This window comes from Rhea pennata, chromosome 7, assembly GCF_028389875.1.
Source record: "Rhea pennata isolate bPtePen1 chromosome 7, bPtePen1.pri, whole genome shotgun sequence".
NCBI classification, from domain to species: domain Eukaryota; kingdom Metazoa; phylum Chordata; class Aves; order Rheiformes; family Rheidae; genus Rhea; species Rhea pennata.
In genome coordinates this window covers 17,274,322-17,292,956 of record NC_084669.1, presented here as the reverse complement: position 1 = coordinate 17,292,956, position 18,635 = coordinate 17,274,322, and the positions used below count along the sequence as shown (strand labels likewise).

The following is an 18,635-nucleotide window of genomic DNA, read 5'->3' as shown; positions in this document are numbered from 1 at the left end:
AACTATGTTTTAAGACATGGTTCCTGGGTAACAATAGGAAAAATAATTTTCTTCAAATTTTTATCTACTGAAGATTAATATGCCCTGCAGTAGTGAGATTTGAACACAGAAACTGAAGGACCTTTTCCATTAAACCCATTGAAGACCTGGCTTGATACGCTGAACTAATTTAGCTGTGTTCAGTGTTATTTGGAAAAGGCTTTACAGGCAATGGCTGTTTTAAGTAATTAAGGCACATTTGGACCTGTTTGGAGTAGTTCTGTGCAAAGGGGGCTATGTGCAAGGAGTGCTAGCTAGTAGAAAGCAAGTGATGTTTCTGCTCATGTCGCATCTGGTTTTTGGTTTCAGATGAGAGACAGAGGAAAATGACTTCAAGGGGTGGTTACATTAAATACAACTGTTGCCTGGGAGAAAGCATGTGAGCTCCCTTTTACTCAAGTTAAAATATTTCCACCTTGCATCATGGACAGGGCCAGAGCTCCAGCTGTGCCCTCCTGGAGAAAGAGGCAGAAAGGAAAGCATTCCCCAAACCCTCCATGCAGCTATGAAATCAAGTTCAATAAATGTGTCATTTTTATCATGCAGAGGAAGATGGGGATGACCAGAAGGACATTTCTGATGGAGCTGGCAAGAAGGAAAGGTTTCAGAGTAGAAAGTGAGCTAAGGTAGGAAAATCTTTGTATACGTAGAAATAAAATATAGCCATAATGCTTGAAACATTTTAATTTAACAAATGCAATCATACAAGTGATTACAGTAGATTTTTCTTTGGTGGATATACTTTGCTCTTTCCAATATAACGATGTTTCAGAATTTCAGCATGTATTCTTAAAGTGTGGCTTATTCCTGTTATCTTCTGGGAAGAAAGCAGAGAACAGGCAGAACACAGACTCTAGCAAAAAATGCTAATTTTTTACCTTTGAAATCTATGTTTCTAATTTATCTTAGTCTGTCAACTTTAATGTGTTTGTACTTCTTAATGTGCTGTTTCTCCCAAGGAAAATCAGACAAATGTAAGGTCTGAACTTACAAAGCCTGTGAGAAACATTTGCTTCTGTGCATTTGTGTACTCTCACTGGCATCACTGAATCATGTCTTTAGCTGAGGTAAATCAGTCGCTGTTTATTTTCCCTATTGAAGTCACATTGGAGTTGATCTAAATTTAATGGCTAATTCCCTGAAGTCAAAAAAAAATAAGTATACTGGCATGGAAAATGTGATGGGTTGATGGGGATATGGTTCTCTGCAAAATTTCTGGCATTCTAATAGACTTTGAATTACATGACTAGATGAGTTTCAGAGTAGTGACTCTTTATTTAAAGAATTACTGTCATACTTTGCTCATATGGAAAAGCACTGCAGAAAAGGCCAAGGAGTGAAACACCACGGATGCTGCCTTTTCGGATAAAGGTGTATTCCAGCTGCAGATTTAGGTGGTGGTGCTTGGGTAACATCAATGCAGTTTGTAACAGGGCTGCTCCAATTAGTGCTCTTCATGAGTGTAAGTTTTATCATAGTGTTCAACAGGTTTTCTGAGAAATTGGAAAAAACTCAGATATTGATGATTTCTCTGTATCCATACAGTACATCACTGGGTCTTCCTTGTAAATGCTCATTTTCCACATATTTTTCAATCTCATCAGCTTTGACAGGCTGAGGAAGGAAGAAGAAAGTTCATGAGTAGAAATAATTTGTATAGCAAGATCCAAGAAGGTGTTGTACATAAGTAGGCAATTAGTCTAATACAAAACTAAGTGATTTCTTAGGAAAAAATGGATGAGGCTCTATGGAGGCCTACATTAATAATCCATTAAGGACTGAGCATAGGGTTTATCTGGGCTGCTTTGACAGAGGTATTTATTGCCACTATTTCAGGCTTTCTATAAGTTGTAAGCAAGCTAGACAGGTGTATGTTTAACTTCAGCTTGGCTGCTACTGGATAAAACAGAACTATTTAACTGTTAATTTTTGTTTTTGAGAATGCTGGAGGAAACGCTAAACTTGTTACATTCTCTGACAAGAAAAAAAGCACAGCTGTACAGGTACCAGAGGAAACTGGTGCACAGCAACTAAACTGCTGCTGCAAGCATAGTGATGGCAAAGTTCCCAGATCTGCAGCTTGGTACAAATACATTAAACATGAATAATTTATATAAAGTAAAATAAACCACAGGAAGCAGAAGTTCGATGTGTCTAACTGATTTTTTTTTCCTACTCAAGTAAAGATATGACAGTTTAATTAAAATAAAACCTAGCAGGGTTAAATAATAATAAAAACAGTAATATTTCATGGAGATTGGCCTAACCTAGGTTTGTCATCTCTTAGATTATAATGGCCATTTTTTTTAATGGTATCTCTCTACAAGTTGAACAGTACAAAGAGAAAAAGACTGTGTTATACTGTAACATTCTTCCTATTTCTAAAATATAGCAATATTAGGCAATTTAATGAAATCACTGACTGTAGATGTGACTCAGGGCCACAGGGATGGGTCCAGGGGTTGTGCTGGTCTCCTGGAATGTAGTTTGCTTTGAAAAGTTGTGCATGATCCATCTCCTCCAAGGGTTAGCACAAGTCATCTTAAAGTCCACATTAGCCAGTCACCTTCACCAGTGGTGCCTTTTAGCTGGCCCCTTCAGGTCGTCTGCTGTTAGGGAAGGGCTGCAAAGTGACTTGTGCTGTCTGCCAGGGTCAGGCAATGCCATTGCCGCTGTGGGCTGGTGGAAGGACGCAGTGGCTTGGAAATGGGTGCAGTTGCCATCAGGACAACTCATGTTCAAGTTCTGTATTTCTGTGTTTCCATTGAAAATAGGGTAAAATAATCACACTGGATGTATGTGTGTTTTCCCCTGGTAAATTAGGAATATGGTGGCTGATTTCAGTTAATTTTGACATAGATTTGAGGGATATTGATGTCTTGCACATTTCACGAAAATAAGCAGTTAGGTAAAGAGGGAAATGCAGCAGACAACACAGGTAAAGGAGAACCTGGTAGCCGTGTGAGAACAACCTTGTTCCTTATTGGGTTCTAGAGACTTCACATGGGTGAGAGCCCTTATAAATGCTCCAAATGCTGGAGTAGCATCAGCTGGAGGTTACTCTTCTGCTTAGACCTCAAAGGTCATCAACCATGAAACACGCTTCCTTAGGAAATCTGTTTGGGGGATGACTTGTTCTACCTTCTATTTAAACGGGGACCTTAGTATCCTCCTCAATCAGTTATCGACTTTGTGGGTAACTCCACAACACTGAGAGGGGAGACACGCCAGGAAGTTCACACTTAATTTTCTGCTCTGTTGGTAGTTTTCTAAACTTCCTGGGGAATATCAGCAGGCCAGGAAATTTACAGACCATGCCAAGTACGCGTGTAGTTTCTTGAAACATAAATGTTGTCCCTGTCTATTCTTTACCTGGAGAAAATGCAAAACAGTAATTCTTTATAAAAAGAATCGGGTGATTTTTTTTCCTGTGTTATGCAAATATATGAAACCGACTTTAGTATAGTAACCCCTGTGCTACTATATTTTTAAGCAATACATGCATAACTACCATATAATCTATTGAACAATAACTCAAACTAATCTATAAATTTTCAGTCAACTAAACCAGGCTATCAGTTTTCTGAGAGTGGTGCCTTAATAGCAAGGAAGAGGTCTTCAGGAGAGGAGTGTATAATTCATAAGATTTACATCAAACATTTGCCAATGCCATATATAAGAGCTTAATATAAACATAGAAAATCTATATTTACGAAAAGTATTAGTAGCTGTAGAGCTTTAGGTTATTGTTAACAGATCTCTAACGCTGTAAAGCTTTCTTGCGTTGATCAGGAAATTTGAGGGAGCAGGGAGACTGTCGAGTATCACGAAACAGCCTCTTCGTTCTGCTCTTGCTTGTACAAGCCAAACATTTTCAAGGTTGCAAAAAGATGTGTAATAGTGTAGTGTCCTACAGAAGTTAAGTGATGCTGAAAGATAATGCTGCACTTACAGATGGAGTCAGACCAAATTTTTTTCTTAAAATAGATGTGCTGAATGGAAGAGCTATATTGTGGCATGAAAACACAACCTGCTTCCCACATCCTTACATGCAATATGTGCTACAGTTTTCAGGAAGTGAATGGTTTTTAAACATGGTAATAGCAACTATATAGTCATCTACACTTGGGTTCAGAAAAAAAAAAAAGACGACTTATTTTGGTGTATTTCTTGGCAGTGAGTCTGTCACTCACATAGTGGCAGAGAACAATTCCTACTTGGAGGTGCAGGACTGGCTGAGAGGGCAGGCGGTGGGTGACAGCTCCCGATTTGAACTACTGGATATTTCCTGGTTCACAGCCTGCATGGAAGCTGGGAGACCAGTTGATTCAGAAATGAAATATCAACTCATGGTAAGCCAGATGCCTCAGTGTGAACGCAGCATCATTCGAAATGAATGACTGATTTTTCTTTTCCTCCCCCAATATATGCATACTTACATGGCATTATGTTGTGAATCAGTTTTTGAACTTAAGTACATTTTTTTTCTGAAGCTTGTGTTGGTAATTCACAGTTTTAATAAATTAGGAAGGAGACCTTCCAAACCCTTTTAATAGGCTATGTTGGTGTCTGCCAATATAAGTTGTTCTTGCAAGATGCAAACTGAATAGTATCTGTTGTTTACGCAAGATTAGTGCCATTAAAGGGGAAAGATCGCCCAATGAAATATTTGCTTTTGTTGTGGTATTTGTGGTATTTCCACAAATGCTTAAACAACATGCTAAGTATACCACTGAGGAGCATTTTAGGAAGCTCCTGGTAGAACACTTTGTCCCTTCAAAACAGGACAAATGTTAAGATCCTCGCTGTTCAGAAGCGACCGGCTGACTAAGAGGCCCTTGAGGGACCTGCAATCTGCGGCCAGGTGTTTGCAAACTTGGCACCAGCCAGCAGAGCGGTGGTGAGGACTAAAGGTTGTGTTGTGCTACTTCACCGCGGGCTCTGCCAGCCCGGGCATGGAGGGAACGGTGGGCGCAGGGCTTGACCTCCAAGCAGTGGGCGATGACATGTTTCCCTCTGATCTGTAGCTAACAAAGTTACGTGCTAGTTTCTCACGTTGGAGTACTGCAAGGAAACAGTGGTGCTCAACGCACCTGCTCCCGGGCTGGGAAACAGCGCCTGGGCTGCAGTGGGATTAGTGTATCCTCTTGGGCTGTGTGGGCTTGACTCTCGCGGTGGTGGATCTTATGGGGCTCAGTGAAGACATCAAGCAGTATGTCGAGAGTTGTGAGCGGGACCTAAGGCGCCCTGCTGCGCGGTGCAGGGCTCCCCCCGGGCTCGCGGGCTTGGACCAGGCTCTGGGGAACTCGTGAATGCTGGGACCACAGTAGGATCTGCACTATGTATGTTCTGGTTAGGTAGAACATGTTTGAAAATTAAACAGCGATATCACACTGTTTTCTTCCTCTTCATCAGCTGGATTTTTAGAATATGAAGAATGATTCCGCAGTAAAAGCTATTGCTTCATTTTTCAGTCATCTTTCATTGCCAGAAACTATTTTCTCAGATTTTACACATAAAAATTGCTGTTTAATAACAATTTAAAAAGCAATGAATACACCAGATGGAGCTGTCGCTCCCAGACGCAGCATAATTCTGTGACGGAATCTTTGTTTGTATTTGCAGTACTTCCAGTGAAATATTTCTGCAGTTTTTTTGCAATATTTCCAGCAAACCTGCTGAAAAGAGAATACTGTAAAGAAATGAAAGCAAAAGAGAAATAAAACTAAAAAACTCGTGACTACTATATTATATAATTTTATAGACAATAGATCATAAAAACATAAATCCTGTGGTTGCAAAAAAATTCTCTAAACAAGAAACAAATCCCAAACAGGCAAGCAAATCTATAAACCCTGCTAAAATAGACTGCTTTGCACCAAGAATAAAAAGTGAACCAAATTAGCCATTATGCAACTTCTATGCAATTTCTGCAGTGCTGAAAAGCCTATGGCTTTTCATAGTGTGTTCCCCCCCCCCCCCGCCTCGTTTTGAAAGCAAATACTTTTGTCTCTCTCCAAAATGTCTCCAACTATGCTGGAGCTTGCTTTTTCTTTCCTTTCTTTTTTTTTTTTTTTTTTTTTTTTTCTTTTAATGTCAGTGAGAAGGCTACTGAAAATTGAACTGCCTTAGTTTTTCTTATTATATATAATAAGTAGGTCTTTTTGGAATAAAGCCAGGGCAGAAATTTCTGAAAAAAGCTAGCAGCACTGTCATGGGATCATTACTCTACTTCAAGGCTGCCTCTGTAAGCAAGAGCTTCTGTATTTATTGAGGCATAAAGACTTCAGCCTAATAATTGTAGAGCACAGCAAGCAAGCTGGTGACAGCTGTACTGTTAACTTTAAAACTTATAGTTAAGACCAGTCTTAATTACATAGTGGTCTCCAAGTAATAAACATTTTTGTAATGCAAACAAGGAAGGAAATAAAAGGATTCTAGAAAGGCAGAAAATTTAAATAATTTTAGCATTGCAATGTCACCTGTATATATATTTGCCCTTGAGAAATGAGGAAGGACTGGAATAAAGGGTATTTTCCTTTTAAGTATTGGGCCAAACTCATAAATGAGGTAGATTAATTGGCATTTCACTGAAGACAAATTTGGTCCATGATGTCAGTCTTGTGAATGTGAAATGAAAGTGATTTACCAAATTTTGAACTCAAGCTATACCACAGCCTGTTTTTTTGGGGGGGAGGGGGGGGTAAAAAGAATGGATTGCAGAAAGTGAACATTTTGTGTGAATCGCATCCATGGTGGGTTAGTGACAAAATTCCTGTTAATTCCAGTAGAGGCAAGATTTTGCTTTTCAAGTCTCAGTAGTCTGGGAGCTTCTGCTTCCTTCAGGACATTTCTTTTAATGCGTCACTGAAAAGAAATGTCCTTCATAGTGCAAAACAAGGGGAATAAGTCAGAGCTACAGACCATTAGGCAATACACTAATTAAAATTGCCATTAAAGCGCAGATTGCTCTGCAAGATGCTCTGATGTTAAAATGATTTATGTGTCGTAAAAGGTAGGGTGAGGAAGTCTAAGTGTGTCCGAACTCCTCGAGATTCGTCCGGCGAGAGTTGACTTGCGTAGTTAATCGCCATCAGCCCATTCCACAGGCTACGTGAGCGTGGTAGCCAAACAAGGGGAAGATCCAAATATTTCTCTGCTTGGCCAGCGGAGAGGAGAGGCACCTGCCGATGCGTGGGTTTCGGGGCACGGGTGATGCACGAATGGGCATGTGGACACTGGGGCACCGTGGTCCCCTAGCCGGCGGGGAACGTTGCAGAGGGATGGGAAGAAGGGAGAGGGACCGGGAAAAGGAAATCCCTCTCTTTACGAGCCCCCTGTGGTAGCATACAACGGGCAACTCATATTTAACGTTTTCTTCTCACTCTACTGCCTTGTGAGATAAGGAGGCTTTAACTAATGGAAGAAATCTTTCATGCTGACAGTTAGGGTTCCCCAGAAAATAAAATGAAACTTATACAGCGGCCCCCCCTCTGTTCATAAGCCCTGGCTATCAGCGGACTTTGCTACTTGGTCAGTGCTGCCGGGCTGCACGAAGCTGCTGGCCGTTGGATAACGTGGCCTGGCACGGTCGCTGGGTCTAGCTGCTGCGCGCTCGCCCTTCCTTTCCTACCCGGGCCCTTGCGCTGCTTTGCTCGTGCATTCAAAGAAATATTCTAGCGAAGAGCGAAGCAGACCCTTAACAGCGCTGATTTTTGCACCCGAGCACCTCTCCCGCAAGAGCTGGCGCTCGCGCCGCAGGCCGCTTCTCCCGCGCGCGCCGTGCCGAAGGCGTCAGCGCCAGGGAGCCGCTCGGCACCTCGTCGCTCCCGCAGCGCAGAAGCGGGGGAAAGGGCCTGACCGGCGCTGCCCACAGGGAAAGAGAAGAGTGGGGCCAAAAGTATTAAACTGAACGCTTCAGAGGCTGGAGCTTTCTCATGTTCGTGCAGTATCGTTTGCGCAATGCCAGATGCAGCCGCTTCGCAGGTTTTCTGTGGCAACTCTACAGAGCAAAAGCGTGGGTTTTACCAGAAGCGAGCAAGCAGCCTGTGCTTTTGGATATTTTCAGTGCCAATCCCTGAGTAGTTCACCATAGTTCGCTTTTAATGTGATAGAGATGCCTGCAAAAGAAGGACTTAAATGCTTGCTTGTTGCTCCCATTTGTAGTTGTTTCCTCCCAATGCTCTGAATTGCTCTGAATTACTCTGAGGGTGTGTGCGTTTTGCAGGATTGCTTGTACTACACTAATTGCCACTGGATGGAACTTCATTTTGTCCCACAATCTCTACAGATTATATTCTCCCATCTGCTCTTCCCCCCAAAAAGCAATATAAATACTGCTGTTATGTTTTGCTGATGATAGGAAAAGATCACTTCTGCAGTTCTCTTGTAGGAACTATTACAGTGTCTGCATATTAGACTGTAGCAATTAGAGCTGCAGTACATTTTTGCTATTGATTTCTAGCCCAATTTTGTTCAGTTACTTGTATAACTAAGTCCTGCTAATTAAAAGCATAACTATGTGGATGCTGATTGAGGAAAAACGCTCAAATAATTTTGCTAAGGCCAGACGGGATGTTTATGCGCCAGTCTATCTCCCCCCGCACCTCCAAGTACATTGAGTTTCTGCATTAATTTTGCTCTCATTAGGCTGATGCCAGGTAATGCTCTGTATGGGACTTTTGTTCCTAGGTAGCGTGCCTGTGCTCTAATGAAGATACTAGCTTATTGTGTATTCTGTTCAGTAACGCTGTGTGTGTTCACAGTCTTCTCAGCTGGCGCTATCATTTCAGGCAGTATATTAGCTATAATCAATCATAGTTTATATGATTTAAAATCAATTTTAAAGCATAATTCATGAATGCGTGCAAGAGTGGATGAGTAGTGCTGTTGATCGAGACTGAAAACCATTTTGGTTATTCCCAAGAGTGGACTTGTGCATAAAATAACTTCCTTCCTTTCAGCATATACTATCCAAGCTGCTGTATAATTCTCTGCTCTTTCAGCTGTGTAAGTAAATGCCTTTATTTTTCTGTGAATACTATTATGTAACTACTTTGAATCAAATAGAAAGGCAATTTAGTATGAAATTGTGTTATATGTGTATGCATCTCTCTCTCTCTCTCTCTCTCACACACACTGAGAAAATATTCACTCCTGCAATGGAATAATGGTCCCTTTCTCAAAATAAATGCAGGCATGAAGACAGCAACTATGCTAGGCAAACCTGGAAGTGTGTGTGTGTGTGTATCTGTGACTTTTTTTTTTGTTGTTGAACTATTTGCTTGTGGCTTTTGGATAGTGCAATGTAATATGTTTTTGACAGATCTGCCAAATGTTTCCAGGCAAAATGATAAATGGGAAAAAATACACAGAAATGCTGAGAACACTGTGGGTGTTTCCAAAGTATTTTAGATTTGGGCACTTTCAATGAAAACAAAGGAATTAAAAGGCTGGATACATAAAGCAGTAGAAAAGCTGGTGCCAGCTCCTCGGTTTCCAGTTGCTCACTGGTCAGGACAGTGGCATGTTGGGGACTCATGGACTCGAGACTCCCTTCTGCTGCTGGGGATGTGAGTCGACCTATCCCGCCTTTTGGGAGAGTTTTCACCCTCACTAGGCTAGCGAGACTCCTGGGGTCTGCGGTTGCCCTCAGACTTTATCAGACTGGTGCCTTCTGCATGTAACAACGAGAAGAAAAGGGAGCGATCACGTACGTGGCCTGGTGCTTTGGATGCCCTCATTTAAGATTAGACACCTGGCTCCTTTTCCTTGCTCTGGTGAGTGTTCAACAGCAACGTGTGGAGTGGGTCAGCGTCCACAAAAGGGACTGAGCAAGAAGCCACATCAGCCGGTGAGCGCAGGCGGCTGGATGAAAGATGGAAATGATGCTTTTATGGCTGGTTGGAAATGTTTTCTTTGCTTCCTGATGACCCCGAAACAGAACATTCTCTTTTAGCTGAATCAATTCAGTCAAACCCTCGAATGTTTTCTTTTGTTTTGCCTAGAAGACGAGAGGGGAAACACTTATTTCAGAGTCATTTAAACATTTTTTTCTCCAGCACTAAATTTGGCTACAGACCTAAAAAGTCAGTTATGCAAGCACCACTGTTTTTAATTCTGCATCTTACATCCTTGATTTTCTATTGAATCAGCTAGTGTTTTCTGGGGAGGAAAAAAAGTTTCTGTTCTTACAACTTCATCCACTTTCAAGGTGTTACAGTTTTGGAGTTTTACTGCAATAACAACAAAAGCAATATTTACTTTGCAAAGACCTCTGGTTTTTCAATAATAGTGCCACAGAAACCTCTCTGCAAGAACTTTCTGCATAAAATGAATAATCCTGGTAGTCGCCAGATACACCAATTTTGTCAGTGGAACTAATGGGCAATCAATTCCTTTTTCCTAGTAAGGGCATTATTACTATCTTATTACATTTAAAGAAACATATTGTGGGCTCACGGAATGTGTTTTTGGTATTTTAAACTATTTAGTAGATGCAACATCACTTTACTCTCCCCACCCCCATTTTGTTTTACTAGGACCAGCAAGACCAATTTCCTACTTTGAATACGTTGGACTCAGAAGTGCCATCATTTGTTGCAAGCAGAGTGTCTCAGTATTCGTGCCAAAGGAAGACAACTTTAAATAACTTCAACAAGAAATTCACGGTAACATGCATTGCATCCATGAAATAAAAGCTAGAGCGAATAAAATAATACAGTACTTGGGTCAATGCGATCCACAGTACTCTCAGAGAATTAATGAGTTAAACATTCAGCACAATGATAGCAATCAAAAAAAAATCTGCTATATTTAAAATCGAGTGTAAACTTAATTGCATCTTTTATGTTTTGCTCCTGAAAGCTTAACACTGTATCTTTAAATATGCTAATGGATTGCAAGTACGTGGTTTGCTTGAAAGCAAACGATAGAATAACATTCTGAAAATGTCTTTTGGCCTTTCATTACAGTCTAATTTGACAAGTTGAAGGTAATAATAGGCAAAAGTTTGGTATTGTTCAGTCGAAGACACTTTGCTCCGTGCTCTCTATTCTTTTCCCCAAGTGTTCAGCTCTTCAAAATGAGGCTGTAAGCTTTGCGTTTTTACATTTGCTTAATTACAAAGACAGATTGTGTAATCTGTCACTTTAAGATGATGAAAACCCCCTTAAACTCTCCAATTAAATAAGTGTCTCAAACTGTCGTATATCCTACTTAAAGTTCTTACCATTACAGACTCCAGTGGACATGAGAAGCTTGAGTCATCTGGTCTAAATTCCACTTAAGTTCTTGTGCCTTATGTCTCCTCTTGGCTGGCCCTGGATAGTCGGCAGTGTCAATAGGAGACACTCTAATGTAATATAATTTTGAATCATTCTGGCCTGGAGACATTCATGTATTTTCAGCTATAACAGAAAGAACTCTGCATCTTCTTGAAGTTTATTATTTACTTAGTTATTACTTATTTTTATTAACTTTCACCTTTGGTATGTGCGTGCCTATAAATAATCACAAATCTTATAGATAAATATTATTTGTGATATTCCAACATAAAAGAAAATACTGGTCAGAATATCAACAGATACTGGTATTTTGGAAATAAAAAACATTTACAAGAAATAATTATTAAAAACCCTGGAATTTCAGAATTAAAGCTAAACCTGACAAATTTCAAAATGTTTTCGTCTGGAAATGTCCAGTGGAAAGTTAAACACCCTGGGTTGTGCCTTGTAGTAAAACTCTGAAATAATCATTGTTTGTGGTGAATATATAATAGTGTTTCTGGTATGTAAGTAGATGAAACTGGCTATTTAGAAATTTTCCCTTTGTTATATAATCACAGCATAGACAATTAAGTTTAATTGATATTTTTGTTCTTCGTAACTAAGGCTTGTACTTGGGCAGGAACTGAGCAATCTATTGCTGCTGATATTGGATGGTGGCTGGGGCACGTGACTGATGAGAGGAACCTGAGAAACTGGCCTTGTTTAGTGCGGAGAGGAGAAGGTTTCATGGGGACTTAATAGCAGCCTCCAGGTTCCTACCAGGAGGATGCTGGGGAGGTGGAGCCGGACTCCTAGCTGAGGTGCAGGGCATGAGACCAGTGACCATGAACTGAAACAGGGAAGGCTCTAAAAGGGGAGAAAGAAATATTTTTCAGTATGAGAATAAGCTTTGGAACAGAGTGTTTGGAGAGGCTGTGCTGTCTCCATCCTTACAGATTTTCCAAATGTGACAGGACAAAACCTTCTTTTGAACCTCCTTGGAGCATGAGGTTGGGCCTCCTGAATGACTCCATCTATCTAAGAACTGCTGCTTTCAAAATAACTCCAATGTTCCGTGTTTTGCTAGAAAAGCAAGGCTACATACTGTGTTTTCATTTTACCTCTTGAAAATGGTTATTGTTTTTCATGATTCATAAAAGCCAAATTCAGGTTGCCATAAAGGAAGATGTCAGACCCAATGCAGCATGACCCAAAGATTGTGGAAAATATTGGCCCTCATGAAGAGGTTTGAAATAACTATCTTAGTTTTACATTTTCTGAAAACAGTGGAGTATGGTAGTTATTGTGAAAGCAAAAAGGGAAAAATGAAAAATAAGTATAATGGAAAATGTCAAAAATGCAATGACTACCCTTAGAAGGTATGATGTTGTCATGATTTTCAATAAGATACTGAGCACAGAAAGATCCAAAATAAGGGACTGTCCTTTTTAATGATACATTTTAAAAATAATTTCAACTTATTAAATAATTTATCTCTTTAGGCGTAGATTTTCACAATATTTTTCTATTTTCAAAGAGGGAGTACTATAATTCTGGGGAATATATATTTTTGTCTTCAAGTTGTTGAATTCCTGAATTTAGTCCAAGATTCAATTCAAACTTTACTGTAAAACTCTGAGAGCAGTGACATATTATTTATTGAGTGGTTTCTCAGTTGTACCTGCTTTTCATAGAGAGGTAGTTCCTAAATTATTTCCAGGTTTTTCACTGCAGCAGCCTTAATGTCATGCTACAACTTATACTTGATAAATTAGCTGAAAACGTTAGAAGGAATATAGTTCAATGACTGAAATACTGGGGCTGCCTTTAGTTACCCGATACATCACACATTTCTAAGTCTGTGCAGAAATTAGGTTTAGTAGCGACAAAGGCGGCTGTTTTTCATCCTCCTGCTTTGAGAGAAACTGTTCTGAGCTCGTGTGGTATTTTACTTCTGGAGGTGATCCTAGACAAACTGATAATGCTTATGAGTCTATCCAGCACCTGCATCTTGACACTTATAATGTAACTCCTTATGCTGCTCTTTTTCATCATAACCAAAACTCGCAATGACAGCTGAAGGCTTTATGAAGCTGAAGGTGTTTATGGACTGCAAGCGTTGACTCATTTCCTGGAGATCTGCTGGTCAGTCTGCCTAATGTCATAGGGACTTAATTTTCAGTTTTGCTGCTGTCTTGTGGGTCTTGTTCTTGAATAAAAGTGTTCCAACATATTTTTCAGTGCAAGCACTTAGCAAATGCAATGAAGCATTGGTATAATTCGATTGTGCGTGCTGTGGGCAGCCAGCTGTCAAACGATAGATTCTCCCTGGCTCAATGTCGTACATCCCCAAAATTAGGTCTAAACCATCTTGAATAACGGGCTGATGATAGTATGTTGTTATAACAACTTTATGCTGTGCGAGAGAGTTGCTCCTTTTTCTTACAGAGGTTCTATTTTCTTTGGTTAGCCTGAAAATACTGAGTTTTGATCTTGCCCATTGCAGAGGCACAGAGGTCTTATTTGCTTTTGTATTCTGGGATGAACTCAGGGGTCCTTGATTTTACTAATGGACATTGATGGCTCGATACCCTGTATCAGATTTCTCCCCTGAGTGGGTAGAAGCTATATGAGAAGGAGTAGCTGTTATATTCGACGTATTTTGGTCTGTCCATAATAACATGAAAACAGTCACTAAGACGGCAGTGATGTGAGTATAATGAGGCTTTGAATCTCTTGATCTCTACAGAGAGACCCTGCTGGAGACTTGATTATCTGGAGATCGTATAACTGTAATTAGTCATCAGTTTTCATCTTGAGTCCTGTTCTGTACACACTTTACAACTGAAAGACCATTTACTATGACCAAAGGGCAGAGAGATTTGATGAGAGGTTGTGAGGACAATGTGGAGGTCTAGTATATGCCACACATGATTTCTATGCTCAGCTATCTCGTATTTTCTTTGCAGGGAGAGATTCAGGGAATGACTTACAGATAGGTACAGCAAATCAGTTTTACATCATGGAAGAAGCTGCAGAAAGGATGGCAAAGACAGTTCAGATGTGACATTTTCATACCTATGTTCAGTATGATGCAAATTCTAAAAAAATCACTTTTTGCAGGCCGCTGAGTAGTAGCAGGATCTGTCTTTTGTATGGAGAATAAGCTTAGTATGTCCAGTCACAAGCCAAGGAAGAAATAGTGGCGTTGTGCGGCAGCTTATAGAGGAGAAATAAAACCTGTGGGGCTCTCCACAATCTCTGGGATGTGCCACAGGTGACCCTATTGCGTAATGGCAACTGTTCAAATGAGTAAAGATGCAAAACAAAAGACCAAATCGTTGCACCAGAGGCTGTACTTTAACGTGTTTGCTTTATGTTCGTCTTAAGCATGATAGAATATAATATTACAATATTGTTTGCTGACTCATTTGGAAATAGCTAGCCTTCCTCCCGCTCTCCCACCAAAAATATACTTGGGGGCTGCACTGGGTTGTCATGTGGTAGATTAAATGGAGTCATCCTGCTTTGCCCAAGAGGGATTGCTGGATCTGAATATTAATACCGGACTGCAATAAAATATCTGTCCAGAATGAACTGGCAGCTTGGTCTGAGGAGAAAATGTATCTTCTCATTTTTGAGACAATTAATAGGACGTCCCCTGAAGCACAGGCAGAGAGAGTATCGTACCTTTGCACCTTTCAGCAACGCTAATTCTCACGTTACGTCAAATCTATGGTGTTCTCGTTGAGCATATTAATACACGTAATATCTTTTTAACATTTTATATTTCTCGTTTCCCTGTCTGCTTTAATCCGCTCGGGGGCAGCGTTACAGAACTGAGACTCTGTCTGCGTTGCTGTCCTCTGCCAGTGAATCTTCTCTCACAGTTGTCGTCCGGCTTTCTGTCATGTTATGTGCAAAAATATTGAAAATCATCAAGGATACTGTTCTTTTCTGTTACAAGAAACTAACCTGTAACTATTATTTAATATGAGGAGTTGACAGATATTTATCTTAAAAAATAGGAGATTGTGCACATCATGTTATTCCTGTTCTCTGTCTCTCAGCTCCTCTGTTTCTCTGTCTGACTTAAGGTGATTTGATAGAGTCTTTGGAGTTAGGCAAGGATTGAGCTTTTCAGTTCAGTTCAGATCTGAAAAATCAGAAAAATCCTTCAGACTGAAGCCAAATCTGTGTCTTTTTTTTCACTTGGAAACCACTTCAGTAAATACAAGTTGACTCAACGTGTTTAATTATCTTTGAAATAACTGCTTGAAACTGTATATTCTTTTTCTGTTCGTGTGTGCATTTGTGTGTGCATATATATACATATGTACACACACACTCCTATATATAAATATATAGCTGGATACATGCATGATGTCTCTTCTCATTAACTCATGAAATTACTTCGGATTAACACTGGAGAAAGCGAGAAGAAAATCAAGCCTGTTCTATTTGAGTGGATTGTTCATTTTAAATCTCTTTAAAATCCCTTTGGTCAGTTCTGAACGGACACTGAACATTGGCAACAGCAATATTATGAGAACTAAGCTGCCCTTCTCTGAACATCTTACTAAATAAACTTCAAGTGGAAAAATGATTGAGAGGAAAAGCAATTTAACTAAAATTCTATTCTTAGTGTAATAGTCCTTCCTAGTCCTTCAACCAAGTATCATGTGGCATGCTCTCTCTCTCTCTGTTTCATCTTTTCTCTTTTTATTTTCTCTCCTCTCTGCTCCAGTTTTCTTTTCTCATTTCAATATTTAGCTTTTCGGCTGATTATGTTCACCTTTACAATGGTACAGTTTTGGTATTTTTTATTTGTGTTGCATTAGTATTTGGAGGTGCATAAGACAGAGGTGTTTTTTATAAGGGATGCTGTACAAACACATTGTAAAAGACAATTCATGCCCTGGAGAGCCCAAGCCCTAAGTGGTGGCAGAGGAAAGATAGCGAGAGAGACACGATGACAGGCAGAGCTGAAGCAACTCTCCAAGGTCACAAAGCAGAAAAACGTTGGATGTGGGTATGGAACCAAGACAAGTGTCCTGTCTGTGCAGATATAATTTTTCTTGTTGTGACACCTTCCTTTTCAAAATAGAGTAAGTTTAAAATATTTTCTTAACAACACAATACTAGCCACGTCTGTCCTTGCAGAGTTTTAAACTGAGGTTATTGAAGACTATTTTGCAAGTAGCAGTGGAATTTCCGTGACGATCTTACTGAAATCAGAGTCGTCTTGAGTCAGATTCTTTCCGAAGCACTGGCTGGAGGCGTTAGCTCCTTTTGCTTTTCTGAGTGTCAGCACTCTCATGCTCCCCAATATTCATGTTGCAGATCATGGAGTTAGTTCTTCAGCAGGCATAAACTGGCATAGCACTACTGATTCTTTTCGAGAATAATTCTCGTTACCTATTAGTTGAGGATCTTGCCCTTTGTGTTGATTTCACTGTTGTGATTTTTAGCAGTTATCTTCTAATATTTCAGCGTACATTTTTACATATGAAAAATGCTTACTAGCCTAGTGGTTTTGCTTTGTTGATGATATTTAACTTCATAAGCCTTCACTACCAAATATTGTATGAGCTTCAAAATTTCTGAGAGTAATTCCATCCTGTTCTCTATTCTTAATAGAGTTCGTTAAAATCATGTATACCTTCATGTCTGAGAAGCTGCACTCTGGAAGCCGATTCCACTCCAGCATTTTTCCATAGCCCAGGTCTTGCCAAAGCATGTTCCACAGTTTTGGGCACAGTTAGAAAATTTGCAATCAAAACATTTCAAAAAGTGAAGAGCCAAAATGCAGCCCAGCTCATTTAATTAGAGCATCCTTTGGAAAATACTCGGAGATTATGAAAATCCCATATGTGCTGGCGAACTCTAGAAATGTAGTTTCCTGTTAGATTATTATCTTTTAAATAGGCAATCTGAGTACTGATCCCATTGCTAAAGAACATGGTAAGAAGTTCAAAGTAAGAAATACTAAGGTTTACAATAAAAGAGAGGTCAGTAACTTTCTTATACCACCATAAATAGATTTCACCAGAGATCTAATAGACTGCAGGCTTTTCCTGAGTTAATCTAGGAGTTTCATGTGCTTTCCCCCTCTGGAATATTATCCAATATGGACTATAATATTGGATAGATAGTAACTCCACTTGGAGATTAGTTACTGTCTTTTTTTTAAAGCAGAAAGACTTTATCAAAAAGAATGTCAAAAGCAGTTTTATGTAAAGAGGCATATCTGTAATTAATTGCAGCATTTGCAGGCACTGTTTTCTACAGGGAATAATGCATATTCAATACTAGTTTAATTGTTTATTTAAAGTAGCTTAATGAGCTCTACAGAGGCAAGAAAACACTGAATAATGCAAACTAGAATGATAAAAATGCTTTGATAATATTTTCTCATTGACTGTCAACAGCCTCTGAGTAAAATGCTATGTATAATTGTCTTTTTCAGTAATGGTCGTGACAGAGCTTCTCTGAAAACTGTCCATCTGCTAGCAAAAAAGAGACAAACACCTTTTTAAAATAGCAATGGTATTGGTATACGATGATGACTTTGCTGGTCTATGTCATTGCTACATACTGCTGATGTACTTACAAGAACTATTTTCTGTGTGACAGTCTGTATAGGTTATTTTAACAAGAAGGCAGTCAAATAGTCATTTCCTTGAGTATTCATCTGCATGGATTATAAAGGGGGAAATGGAGGGAAAAGGTAATCCTTATTTTGTGAGGGGAAGTCCAAACCTCACCTGAAACAAGAACTGGCATCCCTTATTTAGCAGGGAAAAAAAAAAAATCTTTAAAGTGGTAATGAACGTAAAGAGGAAGAACTTGGCAGAGCAACCTTTGCAGCTCATCCACCCTGGGCTCCTTGGCACTGTGTCCATCCAGGAAAGAGGGCTGCCGTGGTCCCAGACCTCTTGCCAGGACCACACTGAATCAGCACAGTCCTTAAAGTGCTTGATGGAGAGGCTAGCTAAGAAACTCACAGCAAATTTTTATTTTTGATTTTAAAAGAAAAAAAGAGAAAAAAAGGGAAAGCAGAGGAAACATCTGGCTCTGATCACCTCATTTGTAAAATGCCTTTGCTCCAAATGGCTTTGCAGTACTATGCACACTGGGTTTGTTCCTCCGGAAGGAAACTGGGATGGATCCATATTTCTCAAATTGGTGTCTTCCCTCTCTTGGGCATTGGTTTTCTTTCTAAAAGGGGATTACAACTTACATCAGACTTTAACCAAAAAGCTGTGATGTTAGGTACAATATAAATGAATTCATCAAGCAAGTAAAGACCTTTTTTAAAAAAAAAAA

General features: G+C 39.7%; 1 protein-coding gene across 1 annotated transcript in view; it reads left to right on the top strand.

Moving 5' to 3' along the window:
* The first annotated feature begins 462 nt into the window (after positions 1–462).
* DNTT (DNA nucleotidylexotransferase) overlaps positions 463–18,635 on the top strand; it is an 89,079-nt gene continuing 70,906 nt past the window's right edge. Inside the window, exons 1-3 of the mRNA XM_062580459.1 lie at positions 463–665; positions 4,217–4,391; positions 10,581–10,709. Of these exons, the coding sequence (XP_062436443.1) occupies positions 463–665; positions 4,217–4,391; positions 10,581–10,709 (507 nt within the window). The remainder of the gene's footprint in view (positions 666–4,216; positions 4,392–10,580; positions 10,710–18,635) is intronic.